General features: G+C 37.7%; 1 protein-coding gene across 30 annotated transcripts in view; it reads left to right on the forward strand.

The window, feature by feature from the left end:
* The window catches only part of PARD3 (par-3 family cell polarity regulator), a 598,386-nt gene that overhangs the window by 335,520 nt on the left and 240,037 nt on the right, over nucleotides 1–22,829 (forward strand). For all 30 annotated transcript variants that reach the window (XM_081554391.1, XM_081554371.1, XM_081554384.1 and 27 more), the window contains 4 exons: nucleotides 5,542–5,633; nucleotides 7,878–7,961; nucleotides 18,436–18,561; nucleotides 19,573–19,952. In XM_081554391.1, the coding sequence (XP_081410517.1) occupies nucleotides 5,542–5,633; nucleotides 7,878–7,961; nucleotides 18,436–18,561; nucleotides 19,573–19,952 (682 nt within the window). The remainder of the gene's footprint in view (nucleotides 1–5,541; nucleotides 5,634–7,877; nucleotides 7,962–18,435; nucleotides 18,562–19,572; nucleotides 19,953–22,829) is intronic.

Consider the following 22,829-nt stretch of genomic DNA (forward strand, 5'->3'; position numbering starts at 1 on the left):
GTCGTGAGACATACTGGCTTCTCTGAGGCAGGAGTCTCCTGAGCCAGGGTAGCACTTTGCATCCAGCCCCGATAAGTGTCTTCCTGTGCATCTCAACTGTCATCTGGGGGACCCACAGGAGAAGGTCGTGGGCAGCTTCCAGGAAGGCACCTGCCAGGGACACGAGCACGATAGTGCCTTCCTGGCAAGCTGGGTTTCCTATCTTTCATTGTTTGAAGTAAACCTGATGCCAGATTTGAATTAAAATTAAATACAGCATATTGGAAGGCATTTAATGGAAAAACTAGCACTCTCTGTGTTCCCCCAGCCCCTCTCACTAGAGGCAGCAACTCCCAATTTATGCAGATCTTGGTTGGTTCTGGTATTTACTTCCATGTTTGTGAATAAAATATTTATGTTGTTGTTTTGTGGTTACTAGCTATTGACCTCTTTTGGCTTGTCATTATGGAAGATGGGGTTTTCCCTTTAATGCCACTTTACCTTCTCGATTCCCCTCCTCTAAGTCTTGTTACATGAAAATTCCAAGTGGAATCAATACCCAGTGTCACATTATATGGCGATGTGAGAACTGCTCATGGCTTAGCCGAGTGGGTTCTCTGATTGTGTTTCCTTTCCTACGCATTTTCCTTCGGTGTTCTTGGAGCTAATTGCTTTGGCAATTTGACAATTTGGTTTGCTTTCTCTATGTCTTTAATCTGTGTCTCTACACCCCCCCCCCCATTCTCTATCAGGTCTCTGAAAATATTTCCCAAATATTAAAAAATATCAGAGTAATTATTATTATGATTTTTCTCATGGAGACGGACTTGAAATTTTCACTGTTTGAAAATTTCCTCAACTAGCAACCCATGGTGTTTTCTTTTTTCTGACATTTATTGGATTGTAGAATATTCATTGGAAGGACTGTTGTTGAATCTGAAGCTCTAATACTTTGGCCACCTGATGTGAAGAGCCAAGTCATTAGAAAAGACCCCGATGCTTAGAAAGATTGAAGGCAATAGGAGAAGGGGACAGCAGAGGATGAGATGGTTAGAGAGCATCACTGACTCAATGGACAAAAATTTGAGCAAACTCCAGGAGATAGTAGAGGACAGCGGAGTCTGGCGTGCTAATGGTCCATGGGGTCACAAAGAGTCAAACACGACTTAGTAAATGAACAACAACAACAACAATACAGCATTTTGTTGTTTATAATTTTTGATATGTTTTCTCATTTGAAACCCCTTTATGATAAAAGTACTTTGTATACAGCAAAGTGCAAGAAATTATGGGTTTTATGCAACTTTCTAAAATGCATATGATACATTTTGTATTTAACTGAGTGCGTAATATGTTTAATATTAAATTTTACTGCAAGGCAAAAAGTGTGAGACGGTGAATATATACTCTTAAAATATCTTATAGTTGTGTAACATTACCCTAAAACAATTACTGAGGTATGTTTTATATGTCATGTATTGTTTCTCTTTTCAATAGCAGCTAACATTGATTATCAATTACCATGTGTCAGGTACTATGTTATGATTTGTGATGTGGGTTATCTTACTTATTCCTCTCAGTAATCTTAAGAAGAATTAGATGGTTTTATTGTTCCTAGTTTACAGAAGAAGGGATAGAAATACAGAAGGTGTATATAACTTGTTTAAGGATGTAAAATTGGCAGATGGCACACTCACTGTTCACATCCAGGTCTGTTTAATTTTTGAAACTGAGCTCTCAACCACTATTCTCTACTGTAAATTAGACGGGATAGGACAAAAAGTACATTGACTCACCTGAAAAATTTTCTTCACACTGTGTAGTTTAAATTAGTACTCTAGGCTTTCCATATTGATTTGACATATTTCATAACTGAGCTTCATTTACTATGGTTACAATGGAATTCAGTGTATAACTCCTGCTAAAAGTGACTGTGTTCAGTTGCAGCTCTTAAGAGTACAAAACAACAAAATAAAGCAGTATAGGAGTTGATGTGTACACATTCAGAGACTGTAGTTCCCACAGCAATTGCAGCCCAGCCTCGGGGCAGTGAATTTTGCAAAATAACTGAACACCATATGCAGTGACATGAAATAATATTCTCCATGCTCTTGGGGCCCTGATAATGGCCACTGTGGGAACAGTGAATGTGTCAATTATCAGTTGCTGTTTCATCACTGTAGTTTGGGGCATTTCATTTATATGGCTATTTCCCAGTGCCGCATAGGTGTTTCTGCCAGTTGTATATCGTGGTGGTGTTTCAGCAGTGCTTAAATTATTAATGAATCCTGAAACTAAATGTCTTTAACTCATAAACCATTGGTATGTTTTCCATCTGATTTATATGTTTCTCTCCTGTCTATCCCAACTCCCAATGGAAAAGCTTAATTTTGGGAGTTTGTTGTTTACATTGTAAGTGTGGCTCTTAGGCAGGTTCAAGATGCTGGTTCACCTTTGAAATGTATTATGTACTGGTGCTTAAAAGAGACAAATGACTAAGAAGGACATAGCAGAGCCCCTCAAAGCACAGGATCATCAATCTTTGAGTAGCTTGGCCTCACGCAGTGCTCCACCATTGAGGATGCATGGAGTCTATCTAAACTCATAGAAGAACTTGGCACATCCAGCTTCTTATTTTGCTGGATTCTCAGAGGAAATGTCAATTGGGCATTACCAACTACCTTGCCTTCATATTGCCTTAGTGACTTGAAATATCATTTGATGCTCTATCTTGAACTTAGAGCCATTGCTTATCATTTTGTTGGTTGGTGTCTCTGTTAATGGCTTATACATTTATACTATGAGTTAAAAATATACAATTTTTCTGTAATGGTAGAGTCTCATTAGGTGGTTTAATAAGTTCATATATAAGCTCACTGTTATCAAGTTTATATAGTAGAAAATGATAAACCTAACAAATTATGAGTATGTAAATTATACACATAAACCTCCAAGATGTAAATTAAATAAATTTCATTGAGTTGTATTTGGAAGCATGTTACCCCAGAGATTCCTGAGGATGATTTTGTTTTCATTAGCAAATACTTGCATACTACCTGCTGGGTATAAGACACTGTGGAGCCAAAGTAAAGCCCACGTGAGCCTCTTAGCGACTGTGTTTGGAGATTCTGAGTCTTTTCTAAGTATTCTAATTTGGATAATAAAACCGTTGATGTCATCAGACATGTTTATCCTTATTCAGATGATCCTGCAAAGCCAACATCACTGTTAGTGAACTGCTTAGTGAGAAGACAGTGGACAAGATGGCAAAGAGAGGTATATTCTTGGGTGACATTTCATTTACTGTTATGAACCATCACATTTATTCCACATGTACTTTTTGTAGCACTGGCATATTTACTCAATTTCTACAACATGTTGGAATATAATTTTTTCTTTTTTTTTTTTTACAAACTATTGCTTTTCTGAAAGGAAGAGTGCAATGCTGGGAGTTGGTTAGCTTAGTCTTTGTCCCTTTCCCTGCACCTGGTCCTTTGTAACAGAAGTGGTTCTTCATAGCTAAGATCTTACTGCCTTTTCTTCTAAATGATCAGTCAGTGGGCTTAGGATAACCTTATGTGACATTTCACAGAATGAAGTGTTTAAGTCTAGGATTGTACTAACTTCATGTTCATTTCGACAACCTGTGTTAATAGGAACTAGAGAACTGACAATTGGACTGAGATTTTGCTAATCTTTAAGATTTATAATGGTCTTAACTGTTTGGCAATGGCACCCCACTCCAGTACTCTTGCCTGGAAAATCCCGTGGACAGAGGAGCCTGGTAGGCTGCAGTCCATGGGGTCGCTAAGAGTCGGACACGACTGAGCGTCCTTGCTTTCACTTTTCACTTTCATGCATTGGAGAAGGAAATGGCAACCCACTCCAGTGTTCTTGCCTGGAGAATCCCAGGGATGGGGGAGCCTGGAGGGCTGCCATCTATGGGGTCACACAGAGTTGGACACGACTGAAGCGACTTAGCAGCAGTAGCAGCAACTGTATTACTAAAATGTTAAATATCTGTCCCCAGTGTAATGTACATTTATTTGTATATTATAACATTGTAGTAATATATTCAGAGCAGTAGTATGCATGCATACATTTATGCTTAGTCTCTCAGTCATGTCTGACTCTTTGCGACCCTTTGGACTGTAGCCTGCCAGGCTTCTCTGTCCATGGAATTTTTCAGGCAAGAATACTGGAATGGATTGCCATTTCCTCCTCCAGAGGATCTTCCTGACCCAGAGATTGAATCTGTGTCTCCTGCATTGCAAGCAGATTCCTTACCTGCTGAGCCATCAGGGACACCCAATATATTATATCAACAACCTCAGATTTGCAGATGATACCACTTGAATGGCAGAAATTGAAAAGGAACTAAAGAGCCTCTTGATGAAGGTGAAATAGGAGAGTGGAAAAGCTGGCTTAAAACTCAACATTCAAAAAGCAAAGATCATGGGATCTGGTCCCATCACTTCATGACAAATAGATGGGGAAAGAATGGAAACAGTGACACACTTTATTTTCTTGGGCTCCAAAATCACTGGGGACAGTAACTGCAGTCACAAAATTAAAAGATGCTTACTCCTTGGGGAAAAAACCTATGACAAACCTAGACAGTGTATTAAAACGCAGAGACATCACTTTGCCGACAAATATCCATATAGTCAAAGGTACAGTTTTTCTAGTAGTCATGTGCAGGTGTGAAAGAAGTCTGTTGTGAGGTCTAGAACTTTCCTAGTAGTACGAGAACTTCTTTGGTATAGGCGTTCTCCAGTTTGTGAGTCTCCCGCCTGGCGGCTCTGTAGTGTAGCTGATGGTCACCTCCTTCAAGAGGACTTAATGCCACACGCTGTGACTCCCGGGACTGTTGTTTCTAGAGCCTCTGTCTCTGCGGCAGGCCACTGTTGGCTCATGCCTCTGCAGGAGACCCTCAGACCCTCAAAGGCAGGTCTGCCTCAGTCTCCCGTGGGGTCAGTGCTCCTTTCCCTTGGTCTTGGTGCACACAGGGTTATGTTTGTGCCCTCCAAGCACCTCTGGCAGGTATGAGGTTTGATTTTAAATGTGATTGGATCCCTCTTACCATCTTGTTGCAGCTTCTCCTTTGCCCTTGATTGTGCGGTTTCTTTTTTTCGGTGGGTTCCAACATTCTCCTGTCGATGGTTGTTCAGTAGCTAGTTACAATTTTGGTATTCTCACTGGAGAAGCTGTGTGCATGTCCTTCTGCTCCGCCATCTTGGGTTTGATTTCTACATATTAAATACACCAAAAGGTGAAGTAAAAATGATAAGGAGTTAACATAGGTATAAGTCCTAATGTTTTCTTTCCTCATTGCAGAGGCATCTTGTTCACCCCCTGGGATATACTAACTCGGGAGACTTATTGCTTTAAAATGCAACTTTTCACATCTTCAAACCCATGTTATCATTAAAGGTCATCCTCACTAGACGAGAGACGTAGTTAATGTGATCATAATGCCTGTTAGACTCCAGTTTTATCCAGTTTCTTTTCGTTCACTTTCTAAGAATAAACCTGACCCAGGGTGTGCTTCTCTTTGTTTAGGATGAGGATGTCTCAGAGGAAGACAGCAGCCGCCTGGAACCCGTGGGCCATGCCGACACCGGTGTGGAGAACATCCCTAACTTCTCTCTGGAGTAAGTTACTGACAGTTTCAGCTAAGTTTGTAACATCCATGTAGCTTCACTGATGGCAGCAAGTATTCCGAAAGCGTATGGCATGCGGAATGTCTGTGCTTATTTAAAACATGCTTTGCACTGGTTTGTTTTCCAAAGAGCATCTTTCATCTACTGAGTTAATGATCTAATGTAAGAACTATAGCATGGAAATGCACATGTACCTGCTCTGAGTTTCTGCCTTGGCAAATACTATTAAATGATAGTCTAAAGTAGTATTTGATTGAAAATGTTTGTCATGTTCATGGCACTGTCACTGTTTTCAGGTTGCTTTTGTATGTCAGTATTTTGTTTGTTCTTCAACTTTGCCAAATTAAAAAAGATATTGTAGACATACTTTACTTGAAAAACTAGTTGAATCAGGTAAGCATTAGTCATTTTAGTATATGTTTTTATTGATTTGAAGAAATAGAATCTCTCAAGATATTTGATGGGGACCTTATAAGAGGTTAGGGACCTTGAACATGATTTTAAGTATAAAAGGTCAAAGAAAAACTTTCATATACTGTCACAACCTTGCAATTATCTTAAATAATGTCAGATTTGAATGGAGATGTTTTTAAGACTTCGTCTGAGTTGCCTTAGAGCAGTCATTCTAAATTTTCTCTTTGACTTTGGGTAAAAGTTGGGGTGGAGATATTAATAATTAGACTCTTAATTTTGTCTTTTCTTGGTTTTCCAAGAAAGGGCTATAAGAATTTTCTCAGTGAAATTAAACAGGATCCCAAATCAGATTATGTTTGGATATTCAGCACCCAGTGCTCTCTAAGTAATTACATTTAAGAAATACTTGTACTGTTGTAGTTCTTTTGAGAAAGCCTATGAAATAAATAAATGTATTAAAAATATCATACTATCCTTAGTTGACAAACAGACATTAAATAGATGTTCAAATGCTATTAATGATATCTGAAATAGGATTTTAGGACATTCTATGAAAACGTTAAAAAATTAAATATCCATGTAAATAGTATTACTTTAGTAAATATTTTGCAATATGACAAAATTTTAATTTAGCTAATTAGGATATTAACTAATGTCCTAAGTAGTGTATATCATTAAATCTATATACATATTTTCAATTTTGATTTGCATGATATTCCTATCTTTAATTTTCTTGAGTCTTTTTTTTACATAACCAGGGCACTTATAGTATATAGGATTACCTCAGGTTTTTATTTAAGACATACAGTTGAAGTATTGGCATTTTCCAGTGCATAAGAACTGTACTGGGATCCTGATCAAGTCCATTGGTAGTTACTTATGTTTGTCCAGGTTTCCTTAAACTAGATACCTAATATCTAGTTGAAATAGTATTTCCAAATACTGATAATTGGATCACTACTGTTTCGATTTCTGTGCTGTGCTCATACCCACAGAAATACCTACAAAGAAAGTGAAATCTCATTGAAATGGTTTAGAAAATTTACATTCTCCAGATTACACCAATTTTGCAGTAAATTTGGGCTTATGATATTAATATTAAAGTACTGTAGTTATGTAGTAGAAGTCTACAAATGAAGTCATGTAACTTCATATAATAGCATAAAGACTTTAGAGTTCAATCACAAACACTCTTAAGGTAATTGTTTGATTTTTCATGGGTGTCCACTGGGGTTGTGTCACCTGCATGTGCAGTGAGCTTACAGCAGGTTTGATGTTAGGAGTAAGGGTGGTGGCATCCTATCTGGACGGCTACCTCCAGGGGCAGAGCTGTGCCCTTACTGGACTGTTGGAAGGATCAATGAGGTGACCTGTGCAGGAGCGCTTTGTAAACTATAAAGTGCTGTGCAATGGAAACATCTTTAGCCCATTAGTCTTCATAACCCTTGATTAGATATTAGGGTGGGAAACTTTCAGTGCAAGTCTAGAGATCTGATTACAAAATGTGAACTTGGACTATACAGAAGAGTGTGGTCCGAGAGCAATGTGCTGGGTGATTTTTAATGTAGTTATTTCTGATGATTGCTCCCCTCCCATGCCATCAGACTAGCGTGCAGGTATGTAGTGTTGAATGTGCTTTCATCACCATGCTTCTATTCCAGAATGTGAATGTATATGCGTGTGTGCCCCATGGAATTTTTGTTTTGTCCTCTTTTGTTGTTTACTGTGTGTCTGTGCTGTTGCAGTTTTGTGTTTGGTTTGGTTTGGTTTTGGTTTGTGACAGTACATGTTCATGCTCCCTCATTCATCATTGTCTCACAGTGATATGGTAAAGCTCGTACAAGTCCCCAACGATGGAGGGCCTCTGGGAATCCATGTAGTGCCTTTCAGTGCTCGAGGCGGCAGGTAACGTATCTTGCAGGTTTTTAATTGAATCATAATGTACAGTGTTTTATCTTCATTTATGCTCAGATGTAGAGTAGTGTTGACTTAGCATATGCTTAATAGAAGCCTTTTCATTTGGGGACCACTGTGCCTTCCTTCACATGCATCATAATCACAGAGAGCACTTAGGCTGATGAAGAAATTGGGCATTTAAATTAGTCTAATAATTTTATTGTTCATCACATCCATGCAAACATTTTACTATGCTGCAAATTGATGATAGCCTTTATTGCCAGAACTCCAGCTGAATGTGCAAAGGTAAGGAAGTTCTTCAAGCATTTTTCTGGAAAACATGTATCCAGTATAAGTTATCTGGATAACATAGAAAATGATTCATTGAAAATTTGTTTATATGTTTGTTTAGTTCTTTAATTTTTTATGATTTTTATAATTGTGTTACAAAATTTTTGTTAGAGAAGCTATAGATTTATTTCCTCCCATGTGATCTGTCTCCTCTTCAATCTGCCCACTCAAATGGCACAATTTTGCACTGTTTGCTAGTATGACTTCATTACTTCATAGAACATGTATCCTTAAAAATGTCAAATGTTACATGAGTTTCCTTTACCCTTCTGCTTGTTTTCAATGAAAGAATTATTGTTTGTTTTATATATATTTAAATACTAAGAACTGATTTTGCAGCTAATCACATCAACTAATCAAATGTTTGATGAGTCTTTCATCATCGTGAAATACTGCCTCCTCCTGGGGCGTGGTGGGGGATGGGCAGAGGCATTAACCTTTGAGGTTTGATCTCATCCTCTCTTATTTATCCATCTAGTTATTACCTGCTGAAACATATTTATGATCTATTTGACTTTTTAGTTTGAACTTCTTTCTTTTATTGTTATCCCTTTATCTGTTTATTTTTAAACTTCCTTTATGCTGGGAGAAAAAAACAGGGCGCTGGAAAGTTGCCTTAGGCCAGTAAGTGAGAGCATAGAAGGTTCTTTCAACTCTTGCCAAGGAATTATAAGCATCTAATATGTTGTAAGAGACATTGGAATGTCAATTACAGGCCTGTGACTGAATTATCTGTTTAATTTTTTAAAATAAGTGTTTGAACAATTGTACTACCTTTCTAGTATATGTTCCTGACAGTGCTGTGTCCAGACTTCATGTTTCTGGTAAAGCACATGCTTTATGGAAGGTCTGGAAGCTGATGCATTGATTTACCTAGAACTCTGCTAGAGTAGGAGGCTTGAAAGTGAGCATTATCTAACAAGATGTGAAATTCTCCTGGAATTGAGAGCGGGGTGTTAAATTCAGACTTATGACCACTTTTACTTTTTTCCTTCTTTTCTTCTTTTTTTAAAACTCTAGAGAAGTATTGAACTTTCGTCAAAGAACTTTCATTTAAATAAGCTCGGTTGTTTTCAAAATGGCCCTTGCCTTTATCTCCTTTAAAAATTATAATTTTAAATAATCTCAGAAGTTAAATCCCTTTTCCATTTATTTCATGAGTAGAAAAATAAGCTAAGAGGGTAAAATGCATGGATGATAGCTTCCCAATACTAGTGTGCCTTTAACTGCTTGTGGAATATAACTCATCACAACTGAGACTTAATTGTGTATGGACCAGCTTTGAACCAATATTTCAAACATATTATTTTCTGTCATTTATTACACATTTTCTACTGCATTGTGAAAGGATATCGGGATAAAATAGATAGGTAAAAAGCCTAAGGCAAAAAACCTGTAAGATAGAAAAATAAATCTACTGCAGATTAATTCAGTGGAAGGCATTTTTACTGGTTACCATGGCATTTCATTTTGATATACAGAACTCATTCAACTAGACAAGGATTCCTTTGCAGAACTAGAAGGTGTCATTTTTAATCTCTGTTGATTTGGCAATGTAATGAAGAAAATCCTGTACAGCATTCTTGTAAAAGGGACAAAGAGATTAAGACAACGAGATTCTTTATAAATCCTTTTTAGGCATCAGCAATTTTCATACTGGGAAACGGAGCAGAATTCTTTCCCCGTAACACCTGTAATGTGTCTTTGAGCTTCCTCATTGTCTTGACATTCCTGGTTCTCTGGAGTGAGGCCTAAAATGCAGAGAACAACAGGAGGGCTCCTCCAGAATCCTAGACGCCAATCTTCAGGAGCCAGAGACACCCATCTCCCTTGTTCTCAGAAATGCTGGCACGTAAATTCTTCCCAGTCTGTCAGAAACCTTCCCAAGCATTTACTGAGTGACGGGTCCTGTGTTAGGTGTTGGGAAACAAAGATGAATGGGACATGGTCTCTCTCCAGGGATTTGCAGTCAAGATGGAGTGATAGCCAGGAACTCACACTATTCTAATTATGTGATAAATGCCGACATTGAGAGTTGATAGAGGAGGGGTTGTCTGAATTAGGTAACTGAAGCTGGCTTGTTGTAGAAGATGATTTTAATTGAGGTGACACCTTATGAAGGAAGCTACATCAGCTCCATGGTGACTGTGAGGGCAAATTAAGCAATGCAGTATAGCATAAAGGAGTAAATTAAGTGGAACTCTTGAAGAAATTGCATATATTATCCAGTGGGAATATAAGAATACATATTTGTGGGATGTAAGTTGAAATTTCTGAGAATAAGTTTCTTTGTGCAAAATTCCAGTCATACTTGGGTCCCTCTCAGTTTTGGAGATGTAATTAATTGAATAACACTTACTGAATATTTATTTTTCTAAAAGTGACATATACATGTCAGTATTGCTTTCTGATTTCAATTTCAAAGTCAGAAAGTCTTAAGGGACAGTACAGAATGGGAATTACACATCCTAAAGAGAACAAACTCGATGCGAAACATCTCAAATATCAAACATAATTCAAGGAAATTGGAAAAATGTGAAGTCAATGTTAGAGAAATTTTTAAAGCTACGTAAGTATTCGGTATTATTTTGGCCTGTGGTGTAATGAAGTTTTTTGAATAAAGATTCTGCTGGATCAGTTTTAAAAAGGCCATTTTCTAGAGTGGGTTGAATGTTCTTTAGTGACAACTGGCCTGTGACTGCCCATCCCCTAGCCACTGCCTTGGGTACTAAAAACGGAGACACATGGCTGCACAGGAGAGACTGTGTTGATACCCCTTGATGCTCTGATTTTCTCTAGTTATCATTCTGTATTTTATTCAAAAATATAAAATTAGCTGATCCCTACCCAGAATTCTTTATTCACAGTTTCGCTACCTTGAAATCAATTTTCACTTCACACATATAATTTCATTTCCTCCTGATTTAAATGTCAAACATAACCTCCTTATTTAAATCACAAGTGCTACTACTTTCAGGAAGGCTCTGCCAAGTAATTGTCATTTCCTTTGGCAGAAAAACCATGTTTCATGTTAAAATTTTTTATATTTCTAGGACCTAGCCCAACAGTATTGCTCAGCGAACCTTACTGTGACTATCCCTGCTAACTCTGCATCGCTACTGATATAAAATACATATAAAAATAAATATCTGATGTACATTAGAAATAAAACAAAGATGTATACTGGCTTGATGTTAATGAGTTTTCCCGAGCCTTTCCAATTACTTAGGAATATGATTATGTCATAATATTAAATATTTAGAAAGCAAGATAAAATGTATATTCTGAAATAGGGCTGGGCTTATGAAATAATAAGATTTTGTAGTTTTAAGGGACTTAAAGTCTAATTGAGAAATATGTGTTATATAAAGAGATCTATACTATGTGTCCAAAGGACTTGAGGCATGTGTGCGGTAGGATTTAGAGGAAGTGGAGCTGTGAAGCAACGGAACTTGATCTGTTCTTTAAAGGAAATATATGACTTAATGCTAGTGATGTCTGAAAAGATCTTCTTTCCAGGAAGAGGATATACAAAAGGAAGATGTTCCATACAAATGTGCGTGATTTGCTGAGAAATAATGATTTGAAACAGAGTGTATTGGAAATGGCTCTTAGAAAGCATTTTATGAATGGCCTGTGAGACTTCGTTCCATAAATAATAGAGAAATTGTTGAAGGTTTTTGAGAAACATCATTGTATTATTTTTTAGATTAGCTTTTATTCTTCTATTCGGTCCCAGTCTAACTTATAGAAGACATTCTTAATCTTTTCCCCTGTGGAAACACATATGGCTAAAGCATATTATTCTTTTTTAAATGAAATTTTATTCTTTATTTTATTTTTTAAAGCATATTATTCTTAATAAAGTGCAGCCTGCTTCTCTGTCTCTTTTCTGTAATGGACATAATTGAATAATTTTTGTCTCAAATAAAAACTCAAGTGTTTATTAAGTTTTAACTATTCTGTATAAAAGAGTAGTTAGTAGACATATTTGGAAGGTCTTAAGAAAAATACTCATCTACTTAGTAATTCAGTGAAATTCTATGAACTTGACTCCTCTAATGCTTACATGAGTTATAAATAGTGTTAGTTTTAACTCTTAGGTCACTGAACCTTTATTATATTACATTTTGCTGTATAAGACATCAAAAACAGAAAGCTCATCTTCTTTCCAGAATCCCCAGTTACCTGTGCCGTCTTCCCTCTTTGTGGCAGTCAGTGATGGCCTTAACCACATGCTGAGTCTTCATGTTATTGGCCAAGGGCTTGCTAGGAATAGTCCAGGCTAAGAGACGCATTTTGACGGCACCTTTTTTGAGACCACAGATACTTGGGGCAGTTCCTGGCTCTGTCTTTCGAGTAAGTGTGGCCTGAGCAGGTTTCCTTCACTTAGCCTCAGTCTTCACATCTGAAGGCTGGGACACTCCTGTGACTTTGTATGGTTTAAATAAGAAAATACAGGAACTTACAAAATGCGTGTAAAATTCCTTTAGTGAGGTATTTGGCAGTGGCAGCTAATATAATAAGAATGGTGTTGACATTTCACCTTCCACTTATCTACCTGTGATGCACTTTAAGATTACCTCCAAATGCTGGGTGTTCTGGTTGTCTAGGCAAGTGCTAATGAGACTGTATAATGGTGGAATATGATCTCAAAATGATCTCTTCTGTCATGAATGTGAGATGAAAATTTACTCTTACCACATCATAAATTTGAGAATTTCAGTACACACTTATTTAGGTAGTTGGGTGTGTTTGTTAATGAAGAATTACAGCCAGTTTGAATTTCATGGAAACAGCTCAGGTGTTAAGAAGAGCTTTATTTGAGGCTTGCATATTTCAGTTCACTTCAGAGTTTTTAAGTTGAATATTCACTTTTAAAAGAATAAATATCCTCTTGCACTTTGAGTACTCTATTTCAATTCATTTTCCAAAAAACACAATTTATTTACTGAATCTGTATCCTTTTGTCTGGAAGATTTCAGTTGTTCATTCTCAGCTGCAGATTCATTTTGTTTGAATCAACGGGACATATTAAATGCATTTGTTTTAGAGAGAAAAGTTGTATTTTACGTTTAGATAAAACTTGCTTCTTTCAATGTAGTAGTATGATGCCTATCCTTTCTGCCCTAATATTAAGGAATTCTCTATTTCACTTTACCTTGTTTTGGTCCATTTTATCTCATCCACTAAAGATTAAAAAAAAAATCAAGATTTTTTATATTAACTTGAAGTTCTGACTGTGATTCTGAAGGATTGAATGTAGGTCATTGCCAGCCCACTGTCCCGGGCTCAGTGAGGGGATAGGGTCCTGCTGCTGCGAGCTCGTTCTGCTCATGCCTTCTCTGCTTTTGCTGTAGTTGTGGTGTTTACACTGTGTCAGCTTTTATTAAGATGAATTATGATCATTTCCATACAGCTGGGTGGCAGTTGTGGGAGTTTACAAAGCAAAACTCAGACTTGCTCAGCCAATTTAGATGTCAATAAAACATTTGTTACTTATTTTCAGTTTTATCATTGGCTGTAATTTATACTTAGGATTGAAAATGTTAGCATGTGTGACTGAGTTTGTTTTAATTAAGTGTATAATTAGGCTAATGAACCTTGTAAAAATGTAGTGGTGCAATCCTTAATATAATCTAAGCAGTTAAATTTCTAATTATGCATCTAAAATCATGTACAGAGATGCTGCCTTTCCACGACTGGCTCTCTGGGGCTGTATTCTCCTTCTTTGCCCCCTTCTTGGGGTAAGAAACATTGTACAAAAGCCATGGCAAAAGACTTCAAAGAAATATGTGTGTATTTACATATTTTTTAATGTAGGAAATTCATTCAGAAGTGGGATTTGTACATAGTGGACACAGTGTGTTTTCCCCTAAATTTTTGAAAAGATAGAGGGACCAGGGAAGAGAGGTAGTTTAGGGGATGTTTTCAATTTACCGGAAGAAATCCACTTGCCCAGAAAGCATCTTGCCAAGTCGGGTTCACATTAGATTCATGCAGGAGGTGAAGAGGTGCTGCCCCATGTAACCCTGAGCCCTGATGCTGTGGCTTCCCGGAGCTGACCTTCCTGCTATGTTGATAATGACCTGCTCGTCCTCCTGCACCTGCCAGCACAGTCAGGCTGGTGCTTTGCCCCTGGTCCTTTCCCCAGGCGACCTCCCCTCCCCACTGCCCGAGACTCCTCTTCTCCCTCTCCTCGCTCTTCTATCTTTTGCGAAGTGGTTTCTTCTGATGAAAAGTGGTTGCCCCTAATAAGGAATTCTGGTACTGACTGCCAAGAAGGAAAACCGCTCTCTAGTCTGGCATAGAGTCATGCCAAAACGCTCTGACCTTCACGACCTTGAATTATTCTCTCTAATAAGAGTGTTAAGGGAATCACAACAGCATCGGCACTCCCTTCTTTATTCCTTTAGAGGGAATTCTAGTTGCTGGTTGAATTGCAAAACAGACTCCTAAAATTTGTTTCTAATTGTAAATACTATCTGAGCTGCCTTTTCGTGGGCAGTGGGGGAGACGGGGTGGAGACGTCTCTGCTGGCAGACACAACTTTCCAGGAAGATGAAAATCTCTGTTATTATTTCCCATTGATTTCCCTTCAGAGGGTCCTCTTCACTCTCAGTTTGGCTGTTATCTTATCAGTTCAATTTTCCTGTGAAGTTTTTTTGATCGTTCATTCCCATTCCTTTTGTAATCATTTTCACCTAGTGAAGCAAATGGGATAATTTTGCAGATTGTACCATTTTCCTTTTCAATTAATCCATTCTTTTGAAGAGAATGATTCTAATAGTGTGGTCAAGTAGTTAGAAATCAGCAGGCTACTAACGTCTCCTTAATTCAGTCTGTTCTGTTGCTTCCCTAATCACTTGCTGTGTCACTCAGGGTGAAATTTTTCTCTTTCTGCTCCTCTACCCCCCACTCTCAACCACCCCATCAGCTCTGTAGTCTCTAGTGCTGAGAAAGAGGATTCTGAGGTTTCTGTGACTACTTTAATAATGTTGGATTCTAAAACCTCACTTAATAAACTTTGATAATATTTCTTGTAAATATGATAGCATACTTGTTTTTGATTTGTAGCATTTTTACTGTATGTGAGGATTACTCATGCATTTGGTTGTATAAGAGGGCTTGTATAGAAAGACAAGCCATTCCATGAATGAAGCATGTCAGGCCTTTTTACTGTATATTATTATTCTGGAATGATTCCCATGGGGAGAAAAGTAGATTTAAGAAAAGAAAAATGATTATCTAGATGAATATAAATCCATGGACCTATTCATCTGAAGAGTATTAATGCCACTTGTAGAATTAAATTACAGATTTCCAAGTTAGATTATTTAAACTGTTACAGATACTGAAAGGTTTTATTGAAGATAAATTTATAAATTTAAACAAATGACTGATACTAGCTACCTGCTAAGTAATTTCCATTAAACTTGGTCTGACTTTTTCCATTTCCCTAAAATTATTCTGCGGGCTATTTCAGAATACACAAAGTATTTCAGAATAGATAAAAACATAATAATTTTTAGACACTTGAGATCACAGCAATGTTGTAACTGTATTGAGAAATTGCTCATGATCTCACTGATTAAAAACTAATTAACTGGAGTGACTCTTGGTAGGGCATACTTTTACTCAGGGACTGAACACATGAACTTGAAAGAACTGTTGTTGGTCCCTAGAGGCAGCTTTTAGCAGCAGAAGTGATACCAAGTCGTGGTTCTGTTAGGATTGCCTGTGGGTGGCTGAGTCATCTTTCCTTTCTGCTGTGCTCTCACGTGGATGCTTGGATGGCAAAGTGGCCCCATGTCTTCTCCTGGTTCCACTATTACCAATAACTGTGATTCAATTTGATTTCTCTTGTTATTTTGTCCCATTCAACAGAGACATGGGTATATCTTAATGATGTGATGCCTCTGGATAGAACACTTTGTTCAGTTGCCCATGCGTGTGTGTGCACTCAGTCACTCTTTCACATCTGACTCTGCGGCCTCATGGACTTTATCCTGCCAGTCTCCTCTGTCCCTGGGATTCTCCAGGCAAGAATACTGGAGTGGGTTGCAGTTTCCTTCTCCAGGGGATCTTCCCAACTCAGGGATCAAACCTGTGTCTCCTGCATTGGCAGGCGGATTCTTTACCACTGAGCCACCTGGGAATCCCATAGACACAGACAAATCATAAGGAAGCTTAGGAAGGTAGATTGTGGGCTTGATTACATTTTAGGAGTCACTTTACATTTACTGTGCACTTTGGTGATGCACAGTAAGAGATTACTTCCTGCCAAGCAGGGACTCTGACAGCTCTAGTCTCATGCTGCTGGGTCAATGTACTTTTTCTTACCTTTGAGCTTAGAGGATTTTTATATTGATTTAGTTCCAATACATGATGGCAAGTAACTAACAATGACCCATGCCATATTTTTCACTAGTTACCAAGCTTCTTAGATCTTACACTAGTATATGTTAATCCCCAATTATTAACATGACCAAAAGGCAATTTAAATGTCATCTCCTCTTATTCTTGCAGTAGGCATACTTAACCATAGTAAGACACTGTGCCTCTTCACTATATTTAATAATAAAAATTAGAATGACATTAATAGTGACTCAGTAAATATTCATCAAAGAAACAGGGTTAAACTGTAGAATAACACCCAAAAAACCAAAAAGGCCTTCACCTCAGTGAATTTCAGCTCAGTCCTGTATTTGGTATAAATGATACCATCATGAAAATGAGGATCTGATTCTGCATTTTATTTCACTTATTCTATTTTGCAAAAACTAATTAGGAGACTTGCTTACCTCAGATAAACCTAAGCACCCATTCATTCAGTTTTCATTTGTCAAGACCTTACTACAAGCTCAGGGCCATGTTCCCCACTTTCCAGGAGCTGACAGGACAACAATAGAGATAAGATGTGTGTATAAGTAACGATGACGGGGCAATGAGATCAACAGCAACAATTACCTCAAAGGTTTAAAAGAAGGATGCTATCTATTGGAGCATCTTTCTATTGGAAAGTACATACTGCAGATTGTACTCTGTTGGAAAATACAGATAGGTGATTGGAAATTTGGTGTCTTCAACTTCAATTTATGCAAGATTCTAAATGCTAGTCTCCATATGGGCATTTTTTGTATCTCTAAATATTAGGATTATGAAAGAAAATCTAAGCTTGGGACAAGCCGAAAATAAATTCATAAAAATTTTAACACGATCATGATACAGAATAGATGCTAACCGTCAAGTAAATCAGAGCATCAGGACTAGGTGAAGATTCCTGTTACGTATGAAGCTGTGATCATATATAGTGTTTGCTATTTCTATGGGGTATATAGAATGTCCATACTGTCAGTCAAGGAGTTGGTGCTCCAGACCAAGTACATTTGCAATAATCTTTCCCTCTCCTCCATCTTGGTCTCTAAAAGTTCACTCAGGCTTTTCTTTCTACTTGAAGTTTGACTTAACACTGAGAGCTGAATGGTGACTGCCAAGATTGGAACTTGTCCCTGGCTTCCTATTTTCTTCCAAAGGGAATAATGGCAACAAATTACGTACTTCTGGGAGACCTAACAAGTTTTGAAATTCAGAACATGAGGCAATATCAAATTCAGATGCCAGGAATGGAAACTCTTCTATTTTTGAAATCTTCCCAATTCTCCTTCTCAAATGTGCAATGCACCCGGGTGAGCTTCTCCTCCTTACCTTTCCTTTCATGGAAAGATGAGGTTGCCATCAGCGCTGTACCAGCTGGCTTGAAACAGGAAACTGCCAGACTGCTCACAAATCCATACTCATTCACTCTGCCCACTGCCTCAGCCACCGAGTGGTTAGGCCGGCTCTGTTGGGAGCATTTGTAAGCATAGAGAGAAGTGTACACTATATTTCAGAGGTATGACTCTGATACTCCAGAAACAATTGCTCATATTTATTGAAAAGGTCCCTTTCTATGTACCATTTATACCATTATGATTTTTGTGTTGGTTTTATTTTAAAATGTCTGAATAGCGATTTAATGCACCCCTTTATTAGGCAGTCTTTGTAAATATAATACCAACATTAAAGCAGTAGGGTATTGTGCACAGTGACAATATTACATGTGTAATGATTTGCATTCTTAATGTTCCAGAACCCTGGGGTTATTAGTAAAACGATTGGAGAAAGGTGGTAAAGCTGAACAAGAAAACCTTTTTCATGAGAATGATTGCATTGTCAGGATTAATGATGGCGACCTTCGAAATAGAAGATTTGAACAGTAAGTGTGGGCTGCCTCATTGCTGCTCTTTTCTGCATCAGGATGACAGAGTGCATGCAGGCGATGGAGTGCCTCGGACCACTGTGTCTGTGGTCTTTGCCTTCATGCTGGAGGGGGGAATTTTCTGCCATTCTCTAGCTTTTAAAAATTTCATCAAACTCCAGGTAATCACTACCATTAGACTATAGTCTAACGGCACTTCTTCAGATGTTATGGGCCAAGTTTAGGCTTTACAGTTTGGCAACTTCCTCATCTTCTGGAAAGTTCACCAGGTTGCTAGTTTTTATTATACTTCTGGCTCACACTACCAACTTTATCACACATAACATGACAAGTAGACAGATTTTCCTTACCTGATTTGAGCCCTTACTCAATTAAAAAGATACATATTCTCCAGTTCTTATCAAATAAGGCAAGAATGAGCAGGAATCATGAGGACCTGGTTTAAGACCTGACTAAGGATCCAGATGAAATGGAGGAGCTTCTTGTACTGGTCTCGGAGTTGCACGGTGACCAACTGCTCTTGGGTCACTGAAGCTGCATTGGCATTCTTGAGGGTTTTTTGCATGTAGAGACTTGGATTAATTTTTCTGATAAATAATAGTCACTTTATATAATTTTCGAAGTGTATTTTTAAGTATGTTTCTTTAAAAACTTGACTGATCTTCTTGCAAGGAAATACTAAATAATGATTTTTAAAAGTCCTATTGGATAATGTTGTAGAGAGGTTATATTTAATTTCTCTTAATATTGAAATGATAATACCTCTTATGCTTAAAGCTACAGTATAACCGAATGATTGACAGTGCAGGACCCAGCATTTTAACTGTAGTCGTAGATAGTTTTGTCATTTTTAATTCGAGAATGAAAATTTATATTGGGGTTGTTTGTTTTTAGTTTCAACAAAATCTGTCCATCCTTGTTGCTTAATGCGTATACTTAATTAAGTTCATAATACCTTCGAGTCTGCCAGTCTTTTTCTGCTAACTTTCTATTCTTCCTCAAACCCAGAGCACAACATATGTTTCGCCAAGCCATGCGGACATCCATCATTTGGTTCCATGTGGTTCCCGCAGCCAATAAAGAGCAGTACGAACAACTGTCCCAAAGCGAGAGGAACAATTACTACTCGAGCCGCTTCAGCCCGGACAGCCAGCATGTGGATCACAGGGGCGTGACCAGCGCGGGGCCGCAGGCTCTGCCCAGGGCGTCCCGGCTGAACCCTCAACCCGAGCACGCGGACCCTCACCCCCGACTCCTACCTCAGAGTGCGCAACCCTCGGGAAAGCCGCCTGCCGCTCCGGCCCTGGCAGCACACCACGTGTTCAGTCCCAGCAGTGGTTACAACACCAAAAAAATAGGCAAGAAGCTTAACATCCAGCTCAAGAAAGGTACAACTGATCTTCCCATCAAGTCAGCTTTCTGTCAACTAACCCCAAGCACCTTAAGTCTTATCTCATTATTACAACTGACATGACTTTTAAAGAAAATATTTCAAGTTGTGTTTTTTTATGCTTTTTAGATTCCCTTTGCGGTATACAAATTTACATGTACAGGTTCAGAGGATAAGGCTTTAAACCTGATGTTTCTAGGAAAGAGGTAGTGGTTATGACTGCAGTCCAATTGTTGACAGCGACGGAAATGGGATTCAGGATGTTACCATCAGGCCCAAAGCAACAGGGAGGCTTTGACTGTTTTGAGTGCCCCATTTGGTGTCCAAGAGAACTAGAGGCCCTTCCTCCACTTTGGGTCTGTCTTTTGGTGATGGGAAGGGATTGATTCCTTTGAAGCTATGGGCGATTCCTGGTGGAATGCTGAGAAGTGAGGCCCCTGGCCCCTTGCCTCCTGCTCTTCCGGAATATCCTGTTGCTTCCCTTTCTTAATGTGCCAAGGAGAATCAGAGTGGCCCTGGCTAATACTTCACCTGTGCCTTATGTCAGTGTGTTGTGTAAGGATCTCCACCTGCAGATGAGGAATCCCTGCATGATGGGAACGTGTATGTCTGCTCTGGCCTCAGAACAAGCAAACTGCTAGGCTCTTTTCTGACTCCCTGTCACTGTTCCCTCCAGACACTGCCGTTCATCATCCCTTCTAGCTGAGCATTTTTATGTGTTTTTAAATCATGTCCCTCAAAATGGTGTCATTATAAGGAATGTTTCTCCTTTTATGAGGCCAACCACCTCCCACGGTTAGTTGGAAAGGAACCCAAGAGAGGTTTAGTGATTGCTGCAAGTCACTTGGCCATTGGTGGCAGATTCTTATTAGAACCTTTTCCCTATCCTGACACTGAGACCATTCTTCTTTTCATCTAGTGTAGGGGTTCCGATGCTGTAAACTCTGAAATTCCTATTTCCTTCCTAAATCATACTCTTTCATTGGACTTTATGTGAACCACAAAAGCCTTCTTTCTGGTGACTGGCTTTTTTAACCTCCAAATACTTGGTTGACCTGATCAGGAATTGACAGCCTCACTCCACTTTTGAAGCCCCTTGCAAATACAGAATCATATCAGCTTAAACCCTTCTCCTCCTGTTAATATAGGAATATCAGGTAAATGACAGGACTTGGTTTTTAAGCAAAAGCATATCAAGGAACACAAATAGAGTTGTATACAACATAAAATTCTGCTTGGGATCTCACAACAGAGTAAGAATATTTTCCATTGTCATAGAGATGTTAGTTCTTAAGTATCTCTGCCTTTTCAGTCTGATAAGGCATATTCATTGTTTAATTACAGTTTCCCATATAATTATTACATTACCATCTTATGATCTAGTATGAACTTTTTAAATGAAGTGAAATTTTATTTGCCATTAAAAGAATCACTCTTTTGAATACAGAAATGAATAGTTTGTTTTGATAGCGTTTAAAAATATATGATTACATGTATTACAGAAGCTAATTACATATGTTACAGAAGCTAATTTAGAAAGATTATGCTTGATCAACATAAAATAGAAATAATGGTTTTCTTTTAAACATTTTTCTGACCTTGAGTTATATAACTGATATGGAGCCTCATAGATCTGGCTTGATTTTAATTTATTAAATATGAGAATGTATGGCAAAAGGCAGAAACTGCCTGTGCATTCTGCCAGTACTTACAAATATTTTATGAAAAAAGTAAACTATGTTCACTCTAAACAACAGTGACAAAGAATGCTCATTGTCTTTGATTAGTACTGCATATAGATACTTTAATGATTGAAGTTGAGCAAGCTTTCATTTTAGTTAACAGATACTATTTTCTAATTATTATTGCTACATTTAAGATTTTTAATGAAGTACATCAAAAACATAGTGTTTGTCAGTGTTAAACTTTAAATTCAGTTCAAAGTTAACTGATACAATTTGAATGAAAGAAGCTCTTCATAAACTGAGGTCAATCCTAAGGAAAGGCTTCATTATAATGATTCTTTGGCATAATTTGAGACTCTGTCATATAACATGTCAAAAGAGAATAGCCCCTATGTACTTCCTTCCATAATTATGATTTCTTAATGTTTATTGTCATTTTGGCATTCTCAAGTACCCTGCTCTTTTGTAGAAATTAGCTTTTTAATAAAGTCAGAGGAGAAGGTCAGTGATCTATTTCAGTCAGTGCAAAATGTTTTGTTGGCTTTGCTAAATGAAAATTAATATCTATTTATTTTTCTTTGAAAGGTCATTGTCTGAACTTTTGGCTTACAGATTTAGGGGTTATTGCTGATATTTGAATAGTATTGAGGTTCATATAACAATCAGTCTTTGTAGTTCATAGAAATTAATATTACAGAAGGAGAATCATTTAGACTTCTTTCTTTTTTTTTTTTTTTTTGACTTCTTTCTTAATAAATGTTATTGCAAGTCATTAGAGTTTCATGAAAGCACAGAGACATATGGAAAAGTCCCAGCAGAATAATTAGGAAAATTTCATATAGACAATATGCCATTCAACTCTTCACAGAAGACTTAAGAAATTAGCAGCCCAGGCAGATTAAAGTGATTTCAGACTTGAAGTAAATGAATGTTTTGTTTGAATTTGAGAATATTTACAGTAGGTTTTGTTATAAGTACCATGTTTTTTTTCATTTCTACTTTGTTTGTTCTTTAACCCACATTTTTATTTATATTTTTTTTCCCCATGGATGTTTGTTTACCTAGAGATTCAAACCCTTAGTTATCATTTTTTATTGAGTGCTACATCCAATTAATGAATTCGTCCATAAAGATTTTTCACCTGTTTACAAATCTCTTTATTCTCCCTTTATGAACGAGTATTTGTCCTC

Source organism: Giraffa tippelskirchi, chromosome 13 (assembly GCF_054371585.1).
Source record: "Giraffa tippelskirchi isolate mGirTip1 chromosome 13, T2T-mGirTip1v1.2.pri, whole genome shotgun sequence".
Lineage (NCBI taxonomy): Eukaryota > Metazoa > Chordata > Mammalia > Artiodactyla > Giraffidae > Giraffa > Giraffa tippelskirchi.